The 26,812-nt window shown below is 54.2% G+C and overlaps 1 protein-coding gene across 1 annotated transcript in view; it reads right to left on the bottom strand.

The window, feature by feature from the left end:
* The window catches only part of TYR (tyrosinase), a 54,549-nt gene that overhangs the window by 23,840 nt on the left and 3,897 nt on the right, over nucleotides 1-26,812 (bottom strand). Inside the window, exon 2 of the mRNA XM_075337568.1 lies at nucleotides 13,731-13,947. Coding sequence (XP_075193683.1) covers nucleotides 13,731-13,947 — 217 coding nt within the window. The remainder of the gene's footprint in view (nucleotides 1-13,730; nucleotides 13,948-26,812) is intronic.

Below are 26,812 nucleotides of genomic sequence, written 5' to 3'. Positions count from 1 at the left end.
CACACAGACGTGGGATTCAAGATCGAGATAACAGAACAGCCCAAGATTAATTATATAATTTAATCAGCCTAAAGCACACTAGAAACTACAATATATACAATAGGAGATCTACAGAATATACATATGTCAGAGTACAGTTACAATCAAAGCATGGGTTACAAACAGGCATACACAGTTCCAGCAGTTACCTTGTGCGTCTGGCCACAGGGGGGCGCCATGAACCAGGTTTCTAGGATCCTTCCCACAGATGTTTCCTACACGTGACCCCCAGCGAAAGAACACTGGAAAATGGCCGAAGTAGGGTTATCAACCTGGGCAAATCCAGGTCCCCTCCTACCTTAGTGACCTCAGAGGGAGCACTGCTCCACCCCTGGCTGGAGTTATGGACAATATCCACAACATGGAATATGGGCCATAACTTTGCCTGGGAGCGTCGTAGGCGGACGCCAACGCTCTCATTGTGACAGTTATGAATTTAGCTACAGAACGAGAGGACTCATGACTTGTCTACTAGTTCCCCATTGGCTGATATCACGCCTGGGGTACTTCCCAATGTCCTACTCCCATAAAAAAGGTGTGCCAGCATCGTCCGCATGCAGAGACACCATTTTTATGGTTGCCATATTTATCGGAAATATGGCTTGCGAGATATGAACCATATTTTACTGGAGTCGTACTGTCTGGATACTTCCAAGCTTGCTAATTAGATAGCAGCCCCTACCACAGGGTCACGGCAGGGAGTCATCCTGTGTCCATTGTTCCCACATCATCTAATCTCCATATCACAGGAGATGGCCATGGGATGTGTTGCTAGGATGTGACACCTTCCAAGATGTTGGACATTGAGAACAAGAAGGGAGGGGGCACGGCCATGGAGTGATGAGAGCGATTATGACTGGAAATCATAAATCCTCTTCATATCCCAGGATTTGCCTCACACCTCCCCCCTTTTGAGGGCGCTAGGGGGCAGCACACTCCGGTGTTCCCCCGTGCGCCCGTCCGCGACCTCTCCTTGTCGGGACAGCCCGTCTGCGTTACCGTGGTCCCGGCCCCTTTTGTGTTGAATGGTGAAGTTGTATTGCTGGAGCGCCAGGCTCCATCGCAACAACCTGCCATTCGTCCCGGAGACAGTGTGTAACCAGCTTAGGGGATTGTGGTCCGTCTCCACGATGAAGTGGCGCCCGTATAGATAGGGTTGCAGACGCTGCAGAGCCCACACTATGGCTAGGCATTCCTTCTCCATTGTGGAGTAGGCCACTTCCCTTGGTAACAGCTTCCTGCTCAGGTACAAGACTGGGTGCTCTTGGCTCGCAGAGTCCACCTGGCTGAGCACCGCACCGAGGCCGAAGTCACTGGCGTCGGTCTGTACTACAAACGGCCGCGTGAAGTCGGCTGCCTGTAGCACGGGCGGGCTGGACAGGGCGTCCTTTAGGGCCCGGAAGGCTGTCTCGCAGTCCACTGTCCAATCGACTGCAGAGGGCAGCTTCTTCTTGGTGAGGTCCGTCAAGGGCTTTGCCAGGCTACTATAGCATGGAACAAACCTCCTATAGTACCCAGCGGTCCCCAAGAAGGACATCACCTGCTTCTTGGTCCTGGGGGTGGGCCAGGATGCGATTGCTTCCACTTTCTCAGGCTCGGGCTTCAGTGTTCTCCCGCCTACCCGGTGACCGAGGTACTGGACCTCGCTCATGGCCAGCTGACACTTTCCCGGCTTGATGGTCAAACCTGCCTGGTGGATCCGCCTGAGCACCTGTGCTAGATGCTCTAGGTGATCTTCCCAGGTGGGACTGAAGACGGCAATGTCATCCAGGTACGCGGCCGCGTACCCTTCAAGTCCCTTGAGCAGGGTGTTGACCATCCGCTGGAAAGTGGCAGGGGCATTCCTCATCCCGAATGGCATCACCGTGGACTCGTACAGTCCAAATGGGGTAATAAAGGCAGAGCGTTCCCTGGCCTTGCGAGTCAGGGGGATCTGCCAATATCCCCGGCTCAGATCCATGATGGTCAGGTACTGAGCCCCGGCCAACTGATCGAGCAGGTCATCGATGCGTGGCATTGGGTACGCATCGGCGACTGACAGCATTGAGCCCCCTGTAGTCCACGCAGAACCGAGTGGTTCGGTCCTTCTTAGGGACGAGGACTACAGGCGAGGCCCAAGCGCTGTTGGATGCCTGGATCACCCCCAGCTTCAGCATCTCGTCAATCTCCTGGCGCATGTGTTGCTGCACCTCCAGGGAAACCCGATATGCTGAACGCCGGATCGGGGGATGATCCCCAGTGTCCACGTGATGGACAGCCAAGTCAGTCCTTCCGGGCTGGTTGGTAAACAACCCCCGGAAGGGGTGTAGGGTGGCCCACAGCTGGGACCGTTGGTCCTCCAAGAGCTGGTGGCCAACCTCCACATCCTCAATGGATCCGCCTGCCCTAACCTGGGCTAGCATATCCAAGAGGGTTTCCGCTTCTCCCTCCTCGGGCAGGTTGCACACGGGGAGCGCACATCCCTCCCGCTCATGATGTGCCTTCATCATGTTCACATGGAAGGGCTTCCGCCTTCCACGGGCAGGGTCCAGGGTGACCAGGTACGTCACAGGGTTGAGCTGCTGGTACACGAGGTATGGGCCTTCCCAGGCTGCCTGAAGCTTGTCCTGTGGTACGGGGACCAGTACCCACACCTTTTGACCCACTTGGTAGGTCCTCTCACAAGCGTTCTGGTCGTACCAACGCTTCTGATCGGCCTGGGCTTGAGCCATATTGTCGTGTACCAGTTGCGTCAAGGCCTGCATTTTGTCCCGGAAGCGCATGACATACTCGATAACCGACACTCCAGGGGTGGCCAAATCCCCTTCCCAAGCCTCTTTCACCAGAGCCAGGGGGCCCCGCACACGTCGCCCGTACAGGAGCTCAAACGGTGAGAATCCTGTTGAGGCCTGTGGAACCTCCCGGTAAGCAAATAACAGGTGTGGGAGATACCGCTCCCAGTCACGCCCGTGGGAGTCGACCAACATCTTAAGCATCTGCTTTAAGGTGCCATTGAACCGCTCGCACAGGCCATTAGTCTGTGGATGGTACGGGCTGGCTACCAGATGTCGCACCTGGACTTGCTTACAGAGGGCCTCCATCAGCTGGGACATGAATTGGGTCCCCCGGTCAGTGAGCATTTCCTGGGGAAAACCCACTCGGGAGAAAATCTCCAGCAATGCGGTGGCCACCTTGTCAGCCCGAATGGACGACAAGGCCACTGCTTCTGGGTACCGGGTGGCATAGTCCACTACCGTCAGTATGAAGCGTTTCCCGGAGCTGCTGGGGATGGCCAGCGGGCCGACCAGATCCACAGCCACCCTCCTGAAAGGCTCATCGATGATGGGCAGAGATACCAGTGGGGCTTTGGGGTGTGGCCCCGCCTTCCCCACTCTCTGACAGGTTTCACACGAACGGCAGTAGGCAGCCACATCGGCCCCCATTTTTGGCCAGTAGAAATGCTGGTTTAACCTGGCCTTGGTCTTAGCGATCCCTAGGTGTCCGGCCATCGGAATCTCATGTGCGATCCGCAACAACTCCGTCCGGAACGGATAGGGTACCACCAACTGTCGGTCCCTGGGCCACGCCTCCGGTGAACCCTGCTGGACCGTGACCCGGTACAGCAGTCCTTGGTCCCAGACCACTCGCTCCGGGTCCGAGTCAGAGGGAGGCTGTGCCGCCTGCACCTTTAGAGCTTTCAGGCTGTCGTCAGCTTCTAACGCTGCCTGAAACCCCTGACTAGATGTGGCCAGAATCGACGAGACTGTCACATCTTCGGTCAGTACCCCGGGACCTGTGTCCTGGCCTCCACCTGACTCGGCTGCCACTTGGTCAGAAGGGGAAGAGCTATCGGACCTCCGGGAGGCCCCTTGGCTTCCAGCACTCCCACTGCGGGTGACAGCGGCCACAGCCGCTGCGACCGTGGGTCGTGCCTGCTCCTCCTCCGTTCCTGACCAAGTCGCCGGTTCAGGCAGACCTACCTGGCTTCCTGACACCCCGGTTGTGGGGGAACCCTGCACCGAGATCTTACCTGGGAGCACTTCCGCTCCGGGACCGGCCCCAATCTCACCTGCCTGTTCCCCCCCTGCAGCAACAGAACCCCGCTGTGAAATCTCTGGGGACCCCACATTTGCTGTGGTAGCCCCCACCCCACACACTGGTCCTCCCCCTGCAGCACCCTGCTCTCTGCTTATCCCTGCAGAGGGCAACAGATCCCAGCTCACTGGCTGATCACTTGTAGAGGCATTGTCACACCTTTCTCTGACCCCCTCCCCCGTCACAGCTGCAGCTGAGTGTGTGTCTATGGTGTCTATGCAAGCAGAAATATCAGAGTTCACTCCCCCCTCTCTCACATCATTCATAGATAACACATTCACATTGTCCGGAGGCACGTCAGTACTGGCTGAAGGGTCAGCCCTTGGGGGGGGCCCAAACTGGGAGGTTATCTGCCCCAAATAGCACGTTTGCGGGGATCCGATCAGTTACCCCCACCTCTCTCACCCCTCGCCCTGCGCCCCAGTCCACATAAATGCCAGCAACAGGCAGCGCCGGGTCAATGCCTCCAATCCCGGAGACAGCGAGGGTTTTTCCAGGGATCAAGTCTTGGGGGGACACCATCTCAGGCCGCACCAGAGTCACCTCCGAGGCGCTGTCTCGCAGTCCTATGGTCACAGACCGGCCGACGGTGACAGGTTGGAAGCTGTCCAGGAACCTACCACCACCCCCACAATACACCTTGGGCGGCCCTTGGGACGGGGACGGAGCCGGGGCCTTGGGACGCTGAGGGCACATGGCCTTGAAGTGTCCAGGTAGGTTGCACTGGTGGCACCGTCTTGGCTCTGCCACGGGCCTGGAGAGGGGAGTTGAGGGGGACACCCCCTGCAGTCTAGGGGCAGGTGGGGCAGTCGCAGAATTCATCTTACCCCCTCTCCAGGTGCTGCTGGTGGCTGCTCTCCTGGCCTCAGGAGCCCGATTGTTGGTGTAGTCATCGGCCAGGGCAGCTGTAGCCGTGGACCCCTTTGGCTTCTGGTCTCGGATGAACTGGCGGAGATCCTCAGGGCAGTTCCACAAGAGTTGCTCCGTGATGAACAAGTCCAGGATCTCCGGTCCGGTGGAAAGCTGCAGGCCTTGGGTCCAGTGGTCGGCAGCTCGGGAAAGTGCCCGCCGGTGGTCAGCCCAGGAGTCCTTTGGTCCCTTCTGCAGGGTCCGGAACTTCTTGCGGTAGGACTCCGGAGTGAGGTTGTACTGTTGAATCAGGGCCCGCTTGATGGTGTCGTAGCCCTGATCTGCCTCAGCAGGCAAGTCCCCAAGGATATCCAGGGCCTTACCCCTTAGACGGGGGGTCAGGTATTTGGCCCACTGGTCCTTGTCCAGATGGTGCTGCAGGCAAGTCCGTTCAAAAGCAGTCAGGAAAGAGTCCAAGTCTCCATCCTTCTCCAGCACTGGGAAGTCCTCAACACGGACCTTTGGAAGTTTGGTGTCTTGAAGGTCACGTGTGGCTGATGAGGGCTGGAGCTGAGCTAGCTGCAGCTGGTGGTCACGCTCTGCCTGTTGCTGTCGCTCTTCACGCGCTGCCTGCCGCTCCGCAGCCTCAGCCTCACGCGCTGCTTGCCGCTCCGCAGCCTCAGCCTCACGCGCTGCCTGTCGCTCACGCTCGGCCATGAGTATCTCGTAGGTATCCCGGTCTCCAGCCATAAGCCTGGCCAAGGCAGCTTGAAGGAGGGCCTCTGCACCTCTCAGGCCGGAGGGATTGGCAAGTGGTGATCTGCGGCACGCTGCAGAGCCAGGTGATTCACTGTCCATTTCAGAGCGGAGGACTGGCATCTGGCTCGTTGAGGACCCTTGGGCGAGCTCCTCCTCATTTTGTCCAGCAGTGCCAGGTTGTGCGATGTCCTCTGCAGAGCTGTTCTCTGGCGTCTGGCTCCTGGAGGACTCGTGGACAACCTCCTCATCGTCTCTGGCCTGAGCATCGGCCATTCCTTTGGCTTTGCTCCTGGTGCTCTCAGCCATTGTTGCAGACTTTGGTCACTGACACAGAACTGACACCTGATGTGCCCACACACCTTACAGTATCTGCACTCTGACACTCTAGTGTTGAGCTAGTCTGAAGACCCCAGCAGCCACAGCTGCTGCAGGCAGTCTTTAGTGTCTGGGAGTATGGGTCTCACACTCACACACACACTATTATCTCGATCCCACCGCTTGCCACCAATATGTCACGAACCACCGGGGGGGGGTCACTCAGAAATCCCCCGCACTGGCTACCAGTACGTCACAATCGGGGGGGTAACAAGTGGGGGTCACCCCTCCTTTATACCTCCCGACCGACAGACAGAGCACGTGATGCGCTCTCTAGCGCCCCTCTTATAGTCAGGCCAATTATGGAATTGCCCGACAATAAGCAAGGAGGCCGCTATACTACTTATGCCGATTATTGAAGGGTCCCCGGTGAGAGTAGGGTATATATTCCCCCGACCTCCGCGGGCGGAATATATAAAATCTCCCCGAATCTCACTGGCCTCCCCACAATAATCCTTGGCACAAACTCGCTGCCACCAACCGCTTCACGGTAACTATTAGCCGAACACACAGACGTGGGATTCAAGATCGAGATAACAGAACAGCCCAAGATTAATTATATAATTTAATCAGCCTAAAGCACACTAGAAACTACAATATATACAATAGGAGATCTACAGAATATACATATGTCAGAGTACAGTTACAATCAAAGCATGGGTTACAAACAGGCATACACAGTTCCAGCAGTTACCTTGTGCGTCTGGCCACAGGGGGGCGCCATGAACCAGGTTTCTAGGATCCTTCCCACAGATGTTTCCTACACGTGACCCCCAGCGAAAGAACACTGGAAAATGGCCGAAGTAGGGTTATCAACCTGGGCAAATCCAGGTCCCCTCCTACCTTAGTGACCTCAGAGGGAGCACTGCTCCACCCCTGGCTGGAGTTATGGACAATATCCACAACATGGAATATGGGCCATAACTTTGCCTGGGAGCGTCGTAGGCGGACGCCAACGCTCTCATTGTGACAGTTATGAATTTAGCTACAGAACGAGAGGACTCATGACTTGTCTACTAGTTCCCCATTGGCTGATATCACGCCTGGGGTACTTCCCAATGTCCTACTCCCATAAAAAAGGTGTGCCAGCATCGTCCGCATGCAGAGACACCATTTTTATGGTTGCCATATTTATCGGAAATATGGCTTGCGAGATATGAACCATATTTTACTGGAGTCGTACTGTCTGGATACTTCCAAGCTTGCTAATTAGATAGCAGCCCCTACCACAGGGTCACGGCAGGGAGTCATCCTGTGTCCATTGTTCCCACATCATCTAATCTCCATATCACAGGAGATGGCCATGGGATGTGTTGCTAGGATGTGACACCTTCCAAGATGTTGGACATTGAGAACAAGAAGGGAGGGGGCACGGCCAAGGAGTGATGAGAGCGATTATGACTGGAAATCATAATTCCTCTTCATATCCCAGGATTTGCCTCACAGCCTCCACTAAAGCCTCCGGGCCAGGGGCTTGCCTAGTGGGTATTCTACCCCCTTTCCAGAGGTTCTGCTGTTGGCTGTGGCCCTGGGCGCTTGCAGCCACCCTGGACCTCTGTTTTTACTTTTGGAATTGACTTCTCTTCCTCCAGTTTCTAGGGACCGTCCCCTGTGTGCAGCTTGAAGCCTCCACCTGATTGTTCTGTGGAATAGGCCCCGTGCTTGAAAGCGGTTCAGTGGCCCTGGAATCCCTTCTGTATTTCCTCGGTCGTGGTGTCACCTGGAGCTAGCTGGGTCCCAGGGTCTTCACCAGGAAGCGTCACTTTCTCCTTCTTGCTCCTGACTGACTAGAGTGTGGCGCCCTGGACTAGCCAGGTCGTCACAGGTACTGCAACACCCACCCCCACCCTGAGACAGGCACATCAGCCAGACACAAAATCCTTGTTGCCTCCCTCCAGGGGTTGATGTCCACACCAGGTGGGGTGGAGCCAGGGGGCTGGCCCCACCCACTGAGTTCACAGTCCTGGAGGCGGGCTAAGGAAGTCAGATCAGTTAGGGAGGTGGAAGTGAAAGGAGTGAAGTAGTAGTGGAGGAGTAAACTGACCGTGTCTGGGTGTGTGGCCCAGGCACTAAGAGCAAGGTTGGCAGATAGTGGTGGCCATCTGCAGGAGAGGCGGATCAACGCGGAACCGTAGGACTGGGGATGGGCGGTGGCCCGCCGGTACCGAACCGGGGAGCGAAGTGAAGCCAGCACACACAGGTAGGGCCTGCGGACCCCGACCAGGCTAGGAGTCGCCGTTAAATAGGTCAAATCCGTCAGTGACCGGAACCCAGGGGTTTCCTAACAGCCAAGACCCGATAGAAGGCAACCGTCCAACCAGCAAAAGGACATACAGCTACCGCCACAGCTAGAGTTCCAAGGGCCAGAGCCTGCGGGCAAAAGGGCTCCTCCGGCACATACACACGCTGGGGAGCGGGTTACCGGTGGGAATCCATCGGGATCGAATATCCACAAAAGGTGCAGGGAAAGGCATCCACCACCAACCGTCCGGGAGAAGAAGTCACAGCAGCCGGCTGCGGTACCCGTCCATCCAGCCGTTTGGTTTACCAGAGACTTTGCGGACATTTGTGGCTGAGTGAGTACTACCGTGCCATCCGGCACCGCGCTGTGCAGTCCAGGCGACCCTGCACCTTGCCAACCCTGTCTCCCCGTCACCACACCGGGCCCACCAACCCCTACCCACGGAGGGGGGGGGGGGGGAAACAACATCCCAGCTGCTCCCTACCATCGCTCCCGGGATCCCCGTCACCAGCAGCGGTGGTGCCCAACCTCACCACAACCCGTGGGTGGCGTCACGGACCAAATCCCCAAGCTAAAACTACCCCCTTTCACTCACGGGCGAGGAGCGCTGCTCGAGTCCCCGGATCCGGCTCACCGCTAGAGCCACCGAGCAGCGCCGAACCCGAGCGTTAGCGAGCGCAGCGGCGTCCTCCCCGCCCGTGACAAGAGCACTACTCACTTCTCTCAGCTCTCTCTTTACTTCAGACTCCTCTGCCTCCCGCAGACTGACTCCTTCTGCACTTCACTCTCTCTACAGACTCACTTCTCACTTCAACTTCAGACTTCTGACTAAACTTGACCTTCCTCTTTCTACTCTACTCTCCGCTGGCTCCTCCCACCTACCCAGTTGCTAAGCTCTACCCTATGGAAGCAGGGATGGGTCTTACGGCCCCTCCCAGCATGCAGCATGGGAGGGTAGCTGCCACTGTCCCTGGTCCCTGTGTGTGCCTAACAATGGGTGTAGTGTAAATTTGCCTGTGGACCGGCGTTTACCCCTTTCCTTACCCAGGATGGGACATCACACCTCTGGCTGGGGTGCAAGGTTCCTGTGGCGACGGAAGCCTCAGGGGCGCCACACATACACCTGTGGTTTCGTTCTGTGATGCCCTGGGCAAGCCAGGGGTCACAGGTCATCACACCACCACACCCTACACCCCAGTTAGGAACATCAAAGCTAACCCAAAATCCTTGTTGCCTTCCTCCAGGGGCTGATGTTCACACCAGGGGGTGGGCCAGGCGGTTGGCTCCGCCCACCGAGGAGTTCACAGCTCTGGAGACGGGAAGAACCAGGCAGTCCAGCTAGGGACAGAAAGGAGTAAACAGCTGAGATAGAGTTTGGAGGAGGAAGTGAAAGGAGTGGAAGATTAGCCCAGGCAGGGCTCGAGTAAAGTTCAGTTTAGGAAGTGAAGGAAGTAAAGTGGTAAAGGAGGACAGTAAGAGTGGTGACAGGAAAGAAAGAGTGGAAAGCCTGAAGTTGGTCCAGCTGTGTGCAAGACAGAGTCAGCAAGGTCAGCAACTGCGGTGATTGTCCGGAGGGGTGACCGTTTGGAAGTTCCTGGAAGGACCGCGGACGGGTGGTGGCCCGGCGGTCTGGAGCAGTGTACAAAGGACAGTCAGCACCAGGGCAGGGGCCTCTCGGACCCCGGCAAGGCTAGGAGTCGCCATAATTTGCCAAATCCGTCAGTGAAGGGGACGTCGATCCCCCAACAACCAAGTCCCGATTGAAGGCAACAGCCCAACCATTACAGTAGAGACACCGCCACCGCCAGGGCACCAGTTTCTAAGGGCCAGCGCCTGCGGGCAAAGAGTAGAGCTCCTCCGGTCCAGCTTGAAGCCGGGGAGCGGGTTACCGGTGGGAACCCATCGTGACCATCAAGTGCAGGAAAAGGGACATCACCGTCACCTACTGGGGAAAGCAAGTGCAGCCGTCCGTGGGAACAGTCTTTCCAGCTGTGTGTTTTACCGAGAACTGTGTCAACGTCTCAGGCTGAGCGAGTACCACAGTGCCGCAAGGCACAGCGCTGCTCCCGCGTCCCTGCACCCACCAAGCCCTGCATCTCACACCTCATCACTGGGCCCCGGGATCACCAACCCCTACTCACGGAGGGGCAACACAACAACTTGCTGCTTCACACCATCACTCCCGGGATCCCCACACCGAGCAGCGGTGGTGTTAAAATCACCACAACCGTGGGTGGCGTCACGGACAATAGACAATATCCCAACAACCCAATCCCCTTTCACTCACGGGCGAGGAGCGCCGCTCGAGAACCCCCGGGATCCGGCCCACCGCTCGAGCCACCACTGAGCAGCAGCAGCCGGACCCGAGCAGAGGGGTGAGCGCAGTGCTGACACCCTCCTCCCCGCCCGCGACAGTTCCACAGACGACACACCAGAGTGGAGGGACTTGGCTGCATAGGGGACCAGCCCCTCAACTAGTGGAGAACTACAATGCTCTGTTAGCAAACCGGAGGCTGAGGTTACTGCAAGTACCGAAGCCACATCCACACACCACAACCAATGCAAAGGTGACCACATAGGGCCAAGGGATAGAGCTTCAAACCACCCGACATTGTCCACGGACACCGGCTCTGTGTGTGCAGGCTTGGGACAGGTCAGTGCAGGAAGACAACCAGGAAAGGAACACAGAAGGGTGCACAGGGCTGTGCCTCCGAACTATCCATGATCGGCTGGAGCCCATCACAGCAGAACTTAGCACTCCGGGTGTGACATTTGATCGGTCAGTAAACCAGGAACTTTCAATAGTGAGTAAAATCTTGAAATTGCATCCCTGTGTTGCCCAGTTTTTTCCCTGCGCCTCCGTCCCTGCACCCCGCCATTACAGACTCCCAACTGCCCTGGGGCCCAGTGCTACCTGTGGAGAGCTATACCAAGTCAGCTGCATCACGAACGGCCCCCCTATATTTTTATACGAGTGTATATAAAAAAAAAAAAAAACACACGGTAGCTATCAGTCACTGCTCACTGGACTGAAATATCCAGAAAGAGCAGAAGACCAGATGTTTAACACAAGTTATGCTATATCCCTTCGCTCAAAACTATATATCAATCTGCTCAGCTCCCCCTTGCTCTAATATCTTGTCTGCAGATTGAAACAAATTTTCCTGGCGATATCTTCCCTTTATAGTAATGTAACCGATATGTGGCACTCCTAGGGAAGATTTGGGTGCTCAAGTAGGGTACAAAATAATAATAATAAATAAAATTAATTACTATTATTACAAAAGAACTTGGCACTCTAAGGAATATAGAGAAAATATTTTTTTCAGTAATACATCTATGGCACCCCAGTGGTCATGGGAGCCACAGTGGCATTGTTCTCTTCACCTGGAGGACAATGCTATGCCTGGAAGCAGCAGGGAAGATCTCAATGCCAGGTACTATTGCACACAATACTTCCTGTCTCAGACCAGAAGGGGGAAGCTCAAGTCCCGCTTGGGATGAGCCTCCCCTGTGCATGCTGGGATGGGAAGGGGTTAATCAGGGAAACAACGTGAAACAGCAGAACCCTGGAGGAGAGGAAAGAGACCGGTCGCTGTAGAGAGCTGTCAGCAAGCTTTCCAGGACCGAGCGCATTGTACAGGACACCGGAGTTCTAGATTACTGGGCACTAAAGGCTCAGTAGTAAAACCCGGAGGGCAGGAGATTCCATGTTTCCTGGCCCACCAACAAAGCCCTAAGGCTAAGTAGCAAAATAGAGCCCGGGGCCACAGAGGAACATGTGGGCCCCATACCCGGCTTGCGCTGCCCGTCAGAGAGGGACATAGTACTTAGCAGCCAAGAACGGGGTCCCCAAGTAGCTTCAAGCCAAGTGGATCCGACATCCAAAAAGCATAAAGGAAGGCCTCCAACGTACCTAGCATAGAGACATTCCTCCCTGCTATCAGGCTGACCGGACCACGGTAACCTCGGGACTACAACCTGTTACCAGTAAAAGGTAAAAGGAAACTACCAATCTGTGTCGTCTGGTTACTGTCAACACCCTCAGTCCTACACCCAAACGCCCCACTACTACCTCCATCATCCTCCCCGGGGCCCGCTCCACCTGTGGGGAGCAAAGCAATCTTTGCTGCTACCACCATCTGCCCCAGAGGACAGTGACAGCGGCGGCTAATCCCTGGCCACATACCGCAGGTGGCGTCACGACAATCATTCCCAACCTCCACCTCCTATCTCCTTTTATTGTGGACACCTCAAGGCACGAAACCGGGCAGGCCACCGCGACATCTCAGACTTCCACACCGGCCCGGTGATGAGTAACAGGTAAGAGACCAGACCTGAACGCCCGGCGTGCCACACATCCAAACAAAAACCACGTTTCAGCCTTTAGGCCTTCATCAGGGCTAGAAAACAAAGCATGCTATACATGTGCATTATCCTTTAGTCCTCTTTTGTTCCCTACCTTCTATATGCGATTGCTGTTCACTTCATAAACAAAAGGTATTTTTTGACTCAGAGGAGTCTAATATATTGTTTACTGATTATGGTTTTCTAGCTCTGATGGAGGCCATATAAAAAAATGTTTATAAAAAAAAAAAATGCAGAAACATCATTTCTGTGTGGACTGGATACATTACTGAAAAAATATTTATGCATATTCCTCGGAGTGCCAAGTTCTTCTTTTGCCATGTTCCCATTAACAGGCTCAGATTGTAGCTTGCGGGCAGGACCCTCACTCCTCACACAACCTTATACCCGTAATGATTGACTGTGGGTCTTCTGACCCAAATTCATCAGCCCGATATAGGCCCACGAGGCTACAGAGTTGAGGTCAGGAGGCTGGTGGACAGTTTATGCACCGATGGAAAAACAAGGCTTATAACCAACCATTTTTATTTCAGAAAAAATAAAAATTCATGACGAATTGGCCCCAAAGTCCATGTTTTTCTCAGGGCAGAACGCGTTGGCTACTGTACAATAAAGTGGTTTTGCCCATTTTTCAATGCGGCTTCCCAGTAGAAGAATTTGATAGGATCACATTTTTATTTAGCGTTCACCAACGTCTAGACCTTGCCATGACACAGCCTAGCATTTTGGCAAAGAAAAATTACAAGTTGAAGAAGGAAAACTTCTGGGACACCTGGAGGAAATGCCAGGTCTTCCAAAAATCATGGAGGCCTCACTTTTCTCTGGAGGCCTCTTTGATGGTCTTGAAAAGTATGCCAAGAAGATTTGTAGAATAACCAAATGCCCCAGTGCCATTTACCATGACTAGTCCTAATTCATACCAAGATTAATATTCGCACTTGACTGAGCTAAATTTTCTTTAAGGCTTGTAGGTTAGGAGAGAAGACTTTAGGCCATGTGGCCATTAAGGTTAAGAAAAAACTACCTTCCAAAGTGTTTCTGAAGCTGAAGTTGGCGTTGCGATCCATGGGTCCAGCGTCATAATCCGTTAATGATAAACAGGCTTCAACATCAGCAGTGGTGGGTAAATTTGGGGTCCGGCTTCTGTCATGACGCCCAGGACTCCTCAGTAGAGGACCTTCATTTGTGCCGTTGCACAATATACGCAGTCGATTGTATTCTTCAGGCTGACTGCAGACAACCTATGGAGCATACATATAAAAAATATTTATATCACACATGAAAGAAGTCACTTATGTTCTTGTGTGATGGCTGATGCATTAAGTGTATTAACAAAAAAAAAAAAAGTATTATGGTTGTCCAAAGACATTTTAGCCCAACACCCAACCCACTCAACACAGAACAAAAAGTCCTCCAAAGTCACTAGGTGTCTAGAACTTTATGTCCACTGTATAAGGTCAAAATATCATTACCTCTAGCAACAAGGAAGGAGAAAAAAGGGCAGGAGTAATGATCGCAGATATTGGGACCAGACCCGGCAGGGGTTAGGGGCCCGGATCCTGCCCTGCAGAGAAGCAGCCAGCGCTGTTCAGTGGCAGGCAACTCGGCCGCGGGTCAGGGGGGCCTAGTGTGAGCAGCGGCAGTGGGACCACCCCCCTCCTTGCCCATCATCGCACAAAGCAATGATGAGAGAGGGAGCGGAGGGCTGCTATCCCATCATTCTCCCACTGGGCCTGCACTCCATATCTCACCACTGTGCTGAGACGTGAAAGACGCTCTGACCGGAGCAGCGGGGGGGGTGGGGGGGGGAAACGAGGACAGAGGAGTACTGTTGTTTTAAATCAGTGATTACACGATGGCCAGAGGCCTATGAGGGTGCATTAAATGGTATGGGGGCTGCATAATACTATATGAAGACCTATGGACTGCATTATTATACATGCAGGGCTATGAGGGTGCATTATAATATATGGAGGACTATGGAGGGGGTGCATTATAATATATGAAAGACTACGGGAGTGCATAGTAATTTGCGGATTACTTTATACATGGACTATGGGAAGTGCATTATAATACAAAGGACGGCTATGGGGGGGGGCGTGCATTCTAATATATGATGGGTTATGTGGGACCTATATGGAAGGCTATGTGGGGGCCATTATAGTATTTGGAAAACTTTATGGAGGGCCATTGTACTGTATGCAAGCAAGCAATTATGCAATGTTAAGGTTTGTGTGCTGAGGGAAAGATGTATGGCAGAGCATGAGAAAGCTGGGTGCTGAGGAAAAGATGGATATTAGAACATAGGAAAGCTGGCTGCTGATAAAGGGATTTCAGATCATGGGAAACCTGGGTGCTGAGGGAAAGAGCCAAGTGTCAGCGACATTATCCTGTACCCAGAGTGTCGGTGTCATTATCTAGTAGTGCCACGAATGGAGATGGATCACAATAAGTGGGGGCAGATCATGATCTGCAGGAAATGTGGAGAGGGTTTTATTTTTGCTCACGCTCTTGTCCGTTTTAAAGGATAGATCAAGAGAATATAATAGATATAATATAATATAATATATATATCTAAGAAATGACGTCATACGCTGAAACCGCCTAAACCATGCCCACACAGCTCCAACAGGCCGAACACACCCACCCCCACACACCTACCCCTCACCCAGTCAGCAGCGGCCCTGCAGCAACACACACCCATACACCCACACCTCTCTCTACCCACACCCAATCAGCAGCGACGACCGTTCAATTAGGACACGCCCACTCGCCAAAACGTAGCCGGCAGACAGGTACTAGGGACACCGCCATGGAAGCTCCCTACACCCGATGCGATGGAGCACAGGTAGGGCGCTTTCACATTTACCACCTCTATCATCACCGCACACACCCCTGCACTATCACACTCCATCACTGCACACACCCCAGCACTACTGCACTCATCACTGCACACACGCAGGCACTACCTCCCCAATCACCACGCACATACCCCGGTACTACCGCACCCATCATCACCGCGCACATACAGGCATTACCTCAGTGATATCCCTGCTGACAGTGCAACTCACTTCAGTTGCTGCGTGGAGCTGATAGAGAGCGGTCATGTTCTACTGCCGCTCCTGTCAGCTTCATGTAGCAGAGCTGAAAGTCGTGGGACTTCTGTGGATTACATCGGACCTGGAGGGGCATTTGGGGGTTTAGCTATGGGCTGCCATTATCTCCTTATTACCCCGAAAGCCACCGCACCAGGGCAATTCGGGATGAGCCGGGTAAAGTCCCGGGACTGTCGCATCTAATGGATGCGGCAATTCCAGGTGGCTGCTGGCTGATCTTTTTAGACTGAGGGGCTCCCCATAACGTGGGGCTCCCCATCCTGAGAATACCAGCCTTCAGCCGGGTGGCTTTATCTTGGCTGGTATCAAAATTAGGGAGAGATATCGCATGTTTTTTTTTTTCCCATTTATTTATTATTTATTGTACTGCACGACAGACCCGCCCACCGGCGGCTGTGATTGGTTGCAGTGAGACAGCTGTCACTCAGCGTGGGGGGCATGTCTGACTGCAACCAATCATAGGCGCCAGTGGCTGGAGGCAGCAGGGAATACGAGATGGAATAATGAGCGTCCGACACTTTCAAAGGCAGTAGAGGCCGCCAGAGCAGTGTGACAGCCGTGCAGCGGCGCGCCCATGGGAGGATGGGATTATAGCCGGTGGAACCGCAGGGACCGGGGTCGGGCGGTGGCCCGCCGGTACTGAAATCGGGGAGCCAATTGGAAACCGGAGCACCAGGAGGGGTACTCAGATCCAGTACAAAGCCCTGAACCGAAAGGGCCGAGTCGATTCAACTGATTGTGAACTGGACTTAAGGACCTATCCCATACAAGTCCCGTTAGAAGACAACAGCCCAACCATACAGGGTAAAGTCACCGCCAAGGCACAGAGACCCAAAGGGCCAGCGTCTGCCCTGGGACCAACATCCCCTACCCATGGAGGGGGTCAACACCTAGCTGCGCCATTACACCGCTTCCGGGAGCCCCCATACCTTCACCTCAGCGGTGTTGTCTACAATCACCACAACCCGTGGGTGGCGTCACGAACTTACAATCCAAACCAAACCACCGCGGCCCCGGCCGTGGAACTCCTCACCCAAGTCCCCGCATGTAGCGCCAACTCCCTTGCAGAGCGACGTGACCCCCGGGTCCATGAGAGGCTCGAGCCACCACCCGCAGTACGAGCACGGATCCGAGCGGCTCGGTACACAGACACTTGCGTTACGGTGCGTCGTCAATACAAGTCTATGGAGAATAGCGCAGTGCGTTAACGGATTGCGCTATTCTCCATAGCGGCTGATTGCGCTGAACGCAAGTGTGAAAGCGCCCTAAGGCCCGACCCACAGGAGGCCCCAAAGTGCAGCTCAGTGACCCAACTACGCCACAGAGACAGAGGGACGGGGACTGGAGAAGACGCAGCTGCGGCATCGAAGAGCTTCCCCACGCCACAGAGACACATAGAGGGACGGGGACAGGAGGAGACACAGCTATGGCGCACTAGGAACCCAGCACTCCGGGACGCAGCTCTCCCACTAACCAACGACAAATGCATTACTATTTAGGAGCAGCTACTTAAATATTAACACTGCAGTGAATGTTAAGTAGCCATGTGCTTCCCCTGCATTCATCGGTGGTTAGTGGGAGAGCTGCATGCCGGAGTGCTCATGAGCCAAATCATTACTATTCATGGCCAGCGGGAAATGAAGAGACACAGACAGCCACACACAAACACCCCTACACAAAACACACACACGGGTCCGGCCCTGCTGCTGCTCGGTGGCTCGAGCGGTGGGCCGGATCCGGGGACTCGAGCGGCGCTCCTCGCCAGTTAGTGAAAGAGGGTGGTTTGGTTTGGGGATTTGGTCCGTGACGCCACCCATGGGTTGTGGTGAGGTTGGGCACCACCGCCGCTATTGACGGGGATCCCGGGAGCGATGGTAGGGAGCAGCTGGGATGTTGTTTCCCCCCTCCGTGGGTAGGGGTTGGTGGTCCCGGTGAGGTGACGGACTGGCAGGGCTGGCAAGGTGCAGGGTCGCGGGGACTGCGCAGCGCGGTGCCGGAATGCACGGTTGTACTCACTCAGCCACAAATATACGCAAAGTCTCTGGTAAACCAAACGGCTGGATGGACGGGTCCCGCAGCCGGCTGCTGTGACTTCTCCCGGACGGTTGGTGGTGGCTGCCTTTCCCTGCACCTTTTGTGGATGTTCGGTCCCGATAGATTCCCACCGGTAACCCACTCCCCAGCGTGTGCATGTGCCGGAGGACCCCTTTTGCCCGCAGGCTCTGGCCCTTGGAACTCTAGCTGTGGCGGTAGCTGTATTTCCCTTTTGTTGGACAGTTGCCTTAAATCGGGTCTTGGCTGTTAGGAAACCCCTGGGGTTCCGGTCACTGAAGGATTTGACCTAGTTAATGGCGACGCCAAGCCTAGTCGGGGTCCGCAGGCCCTGCCGGTTTGTGCTGGCTTCACTCCGCTCCCTGGTTCGGTACCGGCGGGCCACCGCCCGTCCCCGGTCATACGGTTCTGCCTCTCCTGCAGACGGCCACCACCGTCAACAAGGATTCTGTGTCTGACTGATGTGCCTGTCTCGGGGTGGGGGTGTCGGGTTGTAGTACCTGTGACGACCTGGCTAGTCCAGGGCGCCACATTCCCCTTGGTTAAATGCAGACCGTCCGCGGGCTGCCCGTCCATCACCGGTTTTATTTTTCAACTGCAAAAGATATAAAAACACATGTGAAAACATTCAACAAAAGCATATTTATAAATCTTCCCTTAACGGGAGGCACGGTACTTTAACTGTATACATATGTTTTGCAACGTTAAACAACAACGGACGGCTTCCGCTCTCCCACCCAAGCAACCAGGCCCTGATGCTGCCCCTAAGAAAATGGGCAGCACCCCTTGACCCCAGTCCAGATCCAGGCTGCCCGAGCGGGAACGGGTACGGTATCTCGCACCCGACTGTCATTTCAGGGGACCCCACATCCATGGGGGACCCCTGACCCCCAGAGGATTGCCACCGGCTGCGGTAGTGGCGGGCCTGGGCCATCTCTTTCCTCCAGGCCCATCCTCCAAATCAGCCTCTCCGGAAGCGGCAACGGAAAACATGCCCCAACCTATTTACAATCCCACAAGTTCGTGGGTGCCTTTCGAGTTCTCAGGCATGTCCATAAGCAGTTTCTTATGCACGGTGGGGGGGTAAATCATCGGTTAAATCAGAGGACAACAACTCCAGTCCCAACAGGGGACGGTTCTCTTCGGACGGATAATCAGATGATTTACTCGGTTAATTCACAGTCATTCACTTAACAGGTTAACGGTACTGGTGGTCCCAACGGTGCAACGGAGGGACCGCTGCCTTACTTCAGATCCACATTGCAGGTCGGAGGAGGGGACTGGGCCAGTTCCTGGGCCTCCTGGCTCCCTCTCAGCTTCGCATCCAGGGCAAACCAGCCCCTCTCCCCACAGTGCTGCGTTGTACGTTACCAGATCGCCTGGGAGCAAGTTACGGCCCGGGTGGCCCTCTGGCAGGTGGGCATTAACATCCTGGCGGGACGCAAACACCTCGGCCTCCCGGCTCGAAAATAAATCCATACCCCCGGCGGATGTCAAATCTTCTTACTTGACCCTCGTATCTCGAGCCCCGTACCCGGAAGATGGCTCTGCGGAGATTCTCTTTTTCCTGAATCGTGCGGGCTATCATCTCAGCCTTCTGCTCCTCCCTCTTCGCGATTTCTCGGCCCAGCGGGGTCGGTTCCCTGTCCCAGTAAGGGGCAGCTGCTTGCCCCTGCGCGCGGGTTGGGCCCCGCGGGACTTCCATTATACTGCCTACTACTGGCGCCCTCGGTGGAAGATCCCGCGATGACATGGCCTGGGGCGCCGCCTCGCAGCAACGACCCGGCGTAGCCTCAGCCGAGGCGTGGGGAACGGGTACAGGGGTCCTCTCCCGCTTGACCTCCGCCTCCTCCTGCACGGGACGGATCACTGGAGCCGGGACGGGACTGGGCACGGTCACTTCCGGCTCCACCGGTAAGTCTTCGCAGACGGATGATGCCATCGGGAGCTTCCAGGGAAGTGGCTCGGGGCGTCTGTGGGCTTCAGCTGCAGGCTGGTCCGCGTGGGCAGACGGGCAGGGTTCCGCTACCGGTTGTACGGGTAGCGGGCCTAGTGGCGGGGCGGCAGCAGTCAACACGGGTAGCGGGGGAGGCAGCAGGGTGAGCGGGCACAGACCGGGCCCATCAGCCGCGACGACCGATCCCGTAGGAACACAGGGGCATGGGTCGCTTACCCACTCCTCCAAGACTTCCTCCACCTCGCCTCTCCGTATGGCCTCCACCACGTCTGCCATGTCGGCCTCCCACTCCTCCAGGAGGAGCTGCTGCATTCGGACCTGCAGGCAACTGCTCAGTTGGATGGTCCGGATCTCCACCCATGCCGCGGTGCCGGGCATGGGCTCGGGGACTGCGGGGTTACCGGACGGACGGTACATGCTGGCAGCGGTATCTTCCAGGAACCAAATGGCGGCAGAGTCCTGGTGTGACGCCCTGGGCAAGCCAGGGGTCACAGGTCATTGCACCACCACACCCTACACCCCAGTTAGGCACATCAAAGCTACCAAAATCCTTGTTGCCTACCTCCAGAGGCTGATGTTCACACCAGGGGGTGGGCCAGGCGGTTGGCTCCGCCCACCGAGGAGTTCACAGCTCTGGAGGCGGGAAAACCAGGCAGAGGAGTTTAGGAGGTGAAAGTGAAAGGAAGTGAAGTGAAGTGGTAAAGGAGGAGTAAGAGGAGCTGAAGGAAGGTGAAAGGTGACAGAAAGAAAGCCTGAAGTGAGTCCAGCTGTGTGCAGGACAGGGTCAGCAAACGACGGTGACTGTCTGGAGAGGTGACTGTTTGGGAGTTCCTGGAAGGACCGCGGACGGGTGGTGACCCGGCGGTCTGGAACAGCGTGCAAAGGACAGTCGGCACCAGGGCAGGGGCCTCTCGGACCCCGGCAAGGCTAGGAGTCGCCATAATTTGGCGAATCCGTCAGTGAAGGGGACGTAGATCCCCCAACAACCAAGTCCCGATTGAAGGCAACAGCTCAACCATTACAGTAGAGACACCGCCACCGCCAGGGCACCAGTTTCTAAGGGCCAGCGCCTGCGGGCAAAGAGTAGAGCTCCTCTGGTCCAGCTTGAAGCCGGGGAGCGGGGGTACCGGTGGGGACCAATCGGAACCATCAAAGACATTAGGTGCAGGAAAAGGGACATCACCGTCACCTTCTGGGGACCGCAAGTGCAGCAGTCCGTGGGAACCGTCTTTACAGCCGTGTGGTTTACCGTAAAACTGTGTTAACGTCTCAGGCTGAGTGAGTACCACAGTGCCGCAAGGCACAGCGCTGCCCCCGCGTCCCTGCACCCACCAGGCCCTGCATCTAACCCCATCACCGGGCCCCGGGATCACCAACCCCTACCCACGGAGGGGCAACCCAACATCTCGCTGCTACACAACATCATTCCCGGGCCTATAGAGCAGCGGTGGTGAAATCACCACAACCGTGGGTGGCGTCACGGACAATAGACAATATCCCAACACCCAAACCCCCTTTCACTCACGGGCGAGGAGTGCCGCTCGAGAACCCCCGGGATCCGGCACACCGCTCGAGCCACCACTGAGCAGCAGCCGCCGGACCCGAGCAGAGGGGTAAGCGCAGTGCTGACACCCTCCTCCCCGCCCGCGACACTGGCGTCCCTGCTTTTATGGCCTCGGTTCATATGCGGCCGGACGCCATCCGTCCCCCCTTGGTCTTTTCTCCGCACCTCCTCTTCAGGGGCAGGGCTTCGGCTTTCGCGCCTCCACTGCTCGAGAAGACGCTCGATCGGGAAAATCTTCGCGCCCAAGATGGCGGATTCTGAAATTTTTCGGCCGGACACCGCCGGCGGGGCACAAGGCGCACTTCTACCAGCCGGCAGAATGGTAAGATCCTGTTCATGACACCAAGTTGTCGCAGGCGGCGGGGCGCTGCGCTCACCACGTTCGGGTCCGGCGCTGCTGCTGCTCGAGTGGTGGGCCGGATCCGGGGACTCGAGCAGCGCTCCTCGCCCGTGAGTGAAAGGGGGTGGTTTGGTTTGGGGATTTGGTCCGTGACGCCACTCACTGGTTGTGGTGAGGTTGGTCACCACCGCTTCTATTGACTGGGATCCCAGGAGCGATGGTAGGGAGCAGCTGGGATGTTGTTTCCCCCCTCCGTGGGTAGGGGTTGGTGGTCCCGGGGCCCGGTGAGGTGACGGACTGGCAAGGTGCAGGGTCGCGGGGACTGCGCAGCGCGGTGCCGGAAGGCACGGTTGTACTCACTCAGCCACAAATATACGCAAAGTCTCTGGTAAACCAAACGGCTGGATGGACGGGTCCCGCAGCCAGCTGCTGTGACTTCTCCCGGACGGTTGGTGGTGGATGCCTTTCCCTGCACCTTTTGTGGATGTTCGATCCCGATGGATTCCCACCGGTAACCCGCTCCCCAGCGTGTGTATGTGCCGGAGGAGCCCTTTTGCCCGCAGGCTCTGGCGGTAGCTGTATTTCCCTTTTGTTGGTTGGACGGTTGCCTTCAATCGGGTCTTGGCTGTTAAGAAACCCCTGGGGTTCCGGTCACTGATTGATTTGACTTTGTTAACGGCGACTCCAAGCCTAGTCGGGGTCCGCAGGCACTGCCGGTTTGTGCTGGCTTCACTCCGCTCCCCGGTTCAGTACCGGCGGGCCACCGCCCGTCCCCGGTCCTACGGTTCCGCGTTGATCTGCCTCTCCTGCAGACGGCCACCACCGTCTGCCAACCTTGCTCTAAGTGCCCGGGCCACGTACCTGGAAACTGTCACTTTGCTCCTCCACTACTCCTTCACTTCCCTAACTGCACTTACTCCACTGACTTCCTTTCCCGCCTCCAGGACTGTGAACTCCTCAGTGGGTGGGGCCAACCGCCTGGCTCCACCCCAACTGGTGTGGACATCAGCCCCTGGAGGGAGGCAACAAGGATTTTGTGTCTGACTGATGTGCCTGTCTCGGGGTGGGGGTGTCGGGTTGTAGTACCTGTGACGACCTGGCTAGTCCAGGGCGCCACACATACAAGGATGGAGACTATATCCGGATGGGTATTTACATCTTCAACATTCACAATTTTTAAACAATAAAATTTAACTTTGACAAAAAATATATTGTGTCTTCCTTCCATTATTAGTCAAAAATCATACATTAACTACACAATAAATTCTAGAATACCCAATGCGTTAGATTCAGGCCACCTTCTAGTAAGATGATAAACAGGCAGGGAAGTGAGAAGAGAAAAAAAAAAAAAAAAAAAAAAAAAAAAAAACACACCCCACACTACAGAACAGCCGTATTCAGTAACACTGGCAGGCGGGATATTTGAATTTAACACAAACAACAAATGAACATAAAATAAACTCATGTGAGCAGGAGAAAAGGGGGTTTTAAGATGCCAATCGAAGCCAATGGGATTACACTGCAATACCAGTCTCAGCCACAGACAAGAATGGAGCTGTTTCAGGGAGAATTTTTTTTTTTAATAAAATTGTTGCAGCACAGATTTCTATGAACAAACGCTCACATTTGCAGGTATTTGTTTTGGCGGTGAAATTGTGAAATAAATAAATACCCGAGTAAGGACTACTGCCAGAATGGATACAGGAAAATAGAATTGAAAGAAATAGAAAACATGCTCTGTGCCTTTAAAAAGGAGGAGCTTGTCATATCATACAGCAAGTGAGGCCTGATCTGAGGATGGCACGGTATAGAGAAGGGGAAGGATATAGAACACACACACACACACACACACACACACACACACACACACACACACACACACGAATAGCTGTCAAATGACTTTCAAACACCCACAAAAGGCCAGAATTAACATTTTTAAATATAACATAATATGTATATTATAAACTTTGGATTAAGAGTAACTTGGTTTGAGAGAGTTTTGCAAGACAAGCAAAGCTTTTTACAAATTTGTAACTTTAAGAGCAACGTTTTGCAATAAGAGCAAATACTCCCCGTGCACACTTCCGGTTCCATCCTTTCACCACGCTCTGAAGGTAACTTTCTGTACATATGTACTGTATACCAGTACAGTATATACTAAACAACATGTCTACCAACTTGCATTTGTGGATATAGTATTGTACTTCTATTCTGCTAACCAGTGCAGCACATTGCTTGTACTGGGGGGGGGGGGGGGGGGGGGAGGAGGAGGAGATAGGGAGATCTGTATTACTGTTTAAAATATTGAAAAAAAAAAAATGTAACAAGCCAAGCACATTACTACTGTGCATTTTAATGCAGATTTAAAAGAAAAAAAAAAAAAAAGAAGACTACCAAAATTGGGCAGCTTAGAGTGGTATCCTGTGATGCAGACAAGAAAATATGGCCGCACTGCCGTCATGTGATTTCCCCATCAGTTTATGATTTTCATTGTTTATCAACGGAATATTTAATGCACTACAAAACCAAGAGATATAGAAAATTAGATATTTCTCTATATATCTCCTCATCCTATCTATCCACCCACCCACCCACATAATATCCTGAATGTTACATAGAGCTCTGCATTAGGAGAAATCTTCCTAAGGCTATGTGCGCACTAGAAATGTGAAGTTTCTCAAGAAAATTTCTTGAGAAACTTCTGCCAGTGAAAGATTTCCGGACCTGCGGAAAAAATCCGCACCAAATCCGCATGCGTTTTTGCCGCGAATTTGCCGCGGATTTGCCGCGGATTTGCCGCGGATTTGCCGCGGATTTACCGCGGATTTACCGCGGGTTTGTCCCTGCAATAAATAATAAAGATAATCGATAGACAGATAATGGATAGAGGGAAAGATGGATAGATGAATAGATAGATAGATAGAGGGATAGATAGATAGATAGATAGAGGGATAGATAGAGGGATAGATAGAGGGATAGATAGAGGGATAGATAGAGGGATAGATAGAGGGATAGATAGAGGGATAGATAGAGGGATAGATAGAGGGATAGATAGAGGGATAGATAGAGGGATAGATAGAGGGATAGATAGAGGGATAGATAGAGGGATAGATAGAGGGATAGATAGAGGGATAGATAGAGGGATAGATAGAGGGATAGATAGAGGGATAGATAGAGGGATAGATAGAGGGATAGATAGAGGGATAGATAGAGGGATAGATAGAGGGATAGATAGATAGATAGAGGGATAGATAGATAGATAGATAGATAGATGGATAGATGGATAGATGGATAGATAGATGAGAAAAACCTATATAATGTTCCACCTCCCTGCATTTTCTAAGCTGGCACCCTTTAGTGACTTTCATGTGGCACTTAGGCTACTTTCACACCTCCGGTTTTTGCTATGCGGCACAATCCGGCACTTTGCATGAAAATCGCAACCGGTTTTTTTTGCTGCCGGTTGCGATTTTCCTGCATAGACTTTAATTAGTGCCGCATGGCCTTGCGTTCCGTCCGTTTTTTGCCGCATGCGGCAGATGTAGCCGATGCGGCGGCCGGATGGAACGTTGCCTGGCACGTTTTTTCGTGCGGCAAAAAAAACCGCATCGCGCCGCATTCGGCCGATGCGGCACATTTTTCAATACATGCCTATGGCGGCCGGATGCGGCGCGATGCGGCAATAACCGCATCCGGCCGCCGCATGCGGTTTTTGCCACTGCGCATGCTCAGTAGCATGCCGCAAGCGGCAAAAAACGGACTGGCCGCAAAGGAAAAACCTATGCAAAGGATGCGGTGTTTTCACCGCATCCGTTGCATAGCTTGCACAGCCGGATTGAGCCGCAGAGCTCAAGCCGGATGTGTGAAAGTAGCCTAAAGGGTGCTTAGCCTTGTATTTAGCCATAAAATAAATAAATAATTAAAAAAAAATGACGTGAGGTCCCCCCATTTTTTGTAGCCAGCTAGGGTAAAGCAGACGGCTGCAGCCTGCAGACCACCGCTGGCAGCTTCACCTTGGCTGATAATCCAAAACAGTGGGCACCCCACGCTGTTATTTTAAATTATATAAATAATTTAAAACAAAAAACGTGGGGTCCCCCCCATATTGGATCACCAGCCAAGGTAAAGCGGACAGCTGGGGTCTGATATTCTCAGACTAGGGAGGTCCACTGTTATTGGACACTCCCCAGCCTAAAAATAGCAGGCCGCAGCCGCCCCAGAAGTGGCGCATCCATTAGACGCGCCAATCCTGGCGCTTTGCCCCAGCTCATCCCGCGCCCTGGTGCGTTGGCAAACGGGGTAATATATGGGGTTGATGCCAGATGTGTAATGTCACCTGGCATCAAGCCCTGGGGTTGGTGAGGTCAGGCGTCTATCAGATACCCGACATCACCAACCCAGTCAGTAATAATTAAAAAATAGACAACAAAAAAAGTTTTATTTGAAAAAACACTCCCCAAAACATTCCCTCTTTAACCAATTTATTGAAAAGAGCACAATCAATTCCACGTCCGGCGTAATCCAATAAGGGGGGGGGGGGCACGGCGATCCATACCATAGTCGCTGTCCCAGTCAATGAAAAACAGAATGTTCCCCATTGGCTGGGAGAGCAATGCAGTGACCTGAGCTAACATCAATAGGTCAGCTCAGGTCACTGCAGGGGATGACGAGCGCTGCCATCAGGAGCATAGATGAGATCATTACCTTCTGTGATCATCTCCTGTACTGCTGACGTCAGCGCTGTCACTGACTTATCGCGAGAGCCCGTGACGTCACCGCTAGTGACAGTCTCGGGCCGCTCGCGAGTCGGCCCTAGACAGCAGTGACCGCGGTGACGTCAGGAGGCAGGAGATCGTCACAGCAGGTAATGATCTCACCTCCTGACAGCAGCGATCGTCATCCCCGCGGCTCCCAGCACTGCAGGATGTCCGTGTCTGCCTGCGCTGCAGCGTGACAGGCTGCTGACACTGCGGGTAGACACTGACACCCTGCAGTGCAGGCAGCCGCGAGGCCGGAGCAGGACACACACTGCACGGGCACCTGGACGTCGCACGGAAGTGCTTCTGTGCGGCGTCCA

This window comes from Anomaloglossus baeobatrachus, chromosome 2 (genome assembly GCF_048569485.1).
Source record: "Anomaloglossus baeobatrachus isolate aAnoBae1 chromosome 2, aAnoBae1.hap1, whole genome shotgun sequence".
NCBI lineage: Eukaryota > Metazoa > Chordata > Amphibia > Anura > Aromobatidae > Anomaloglossus > Anomaloglossus baeobatrachus.
This window is presented reverse-complemented; position numbering and strand designations above follow the sequence as displayed.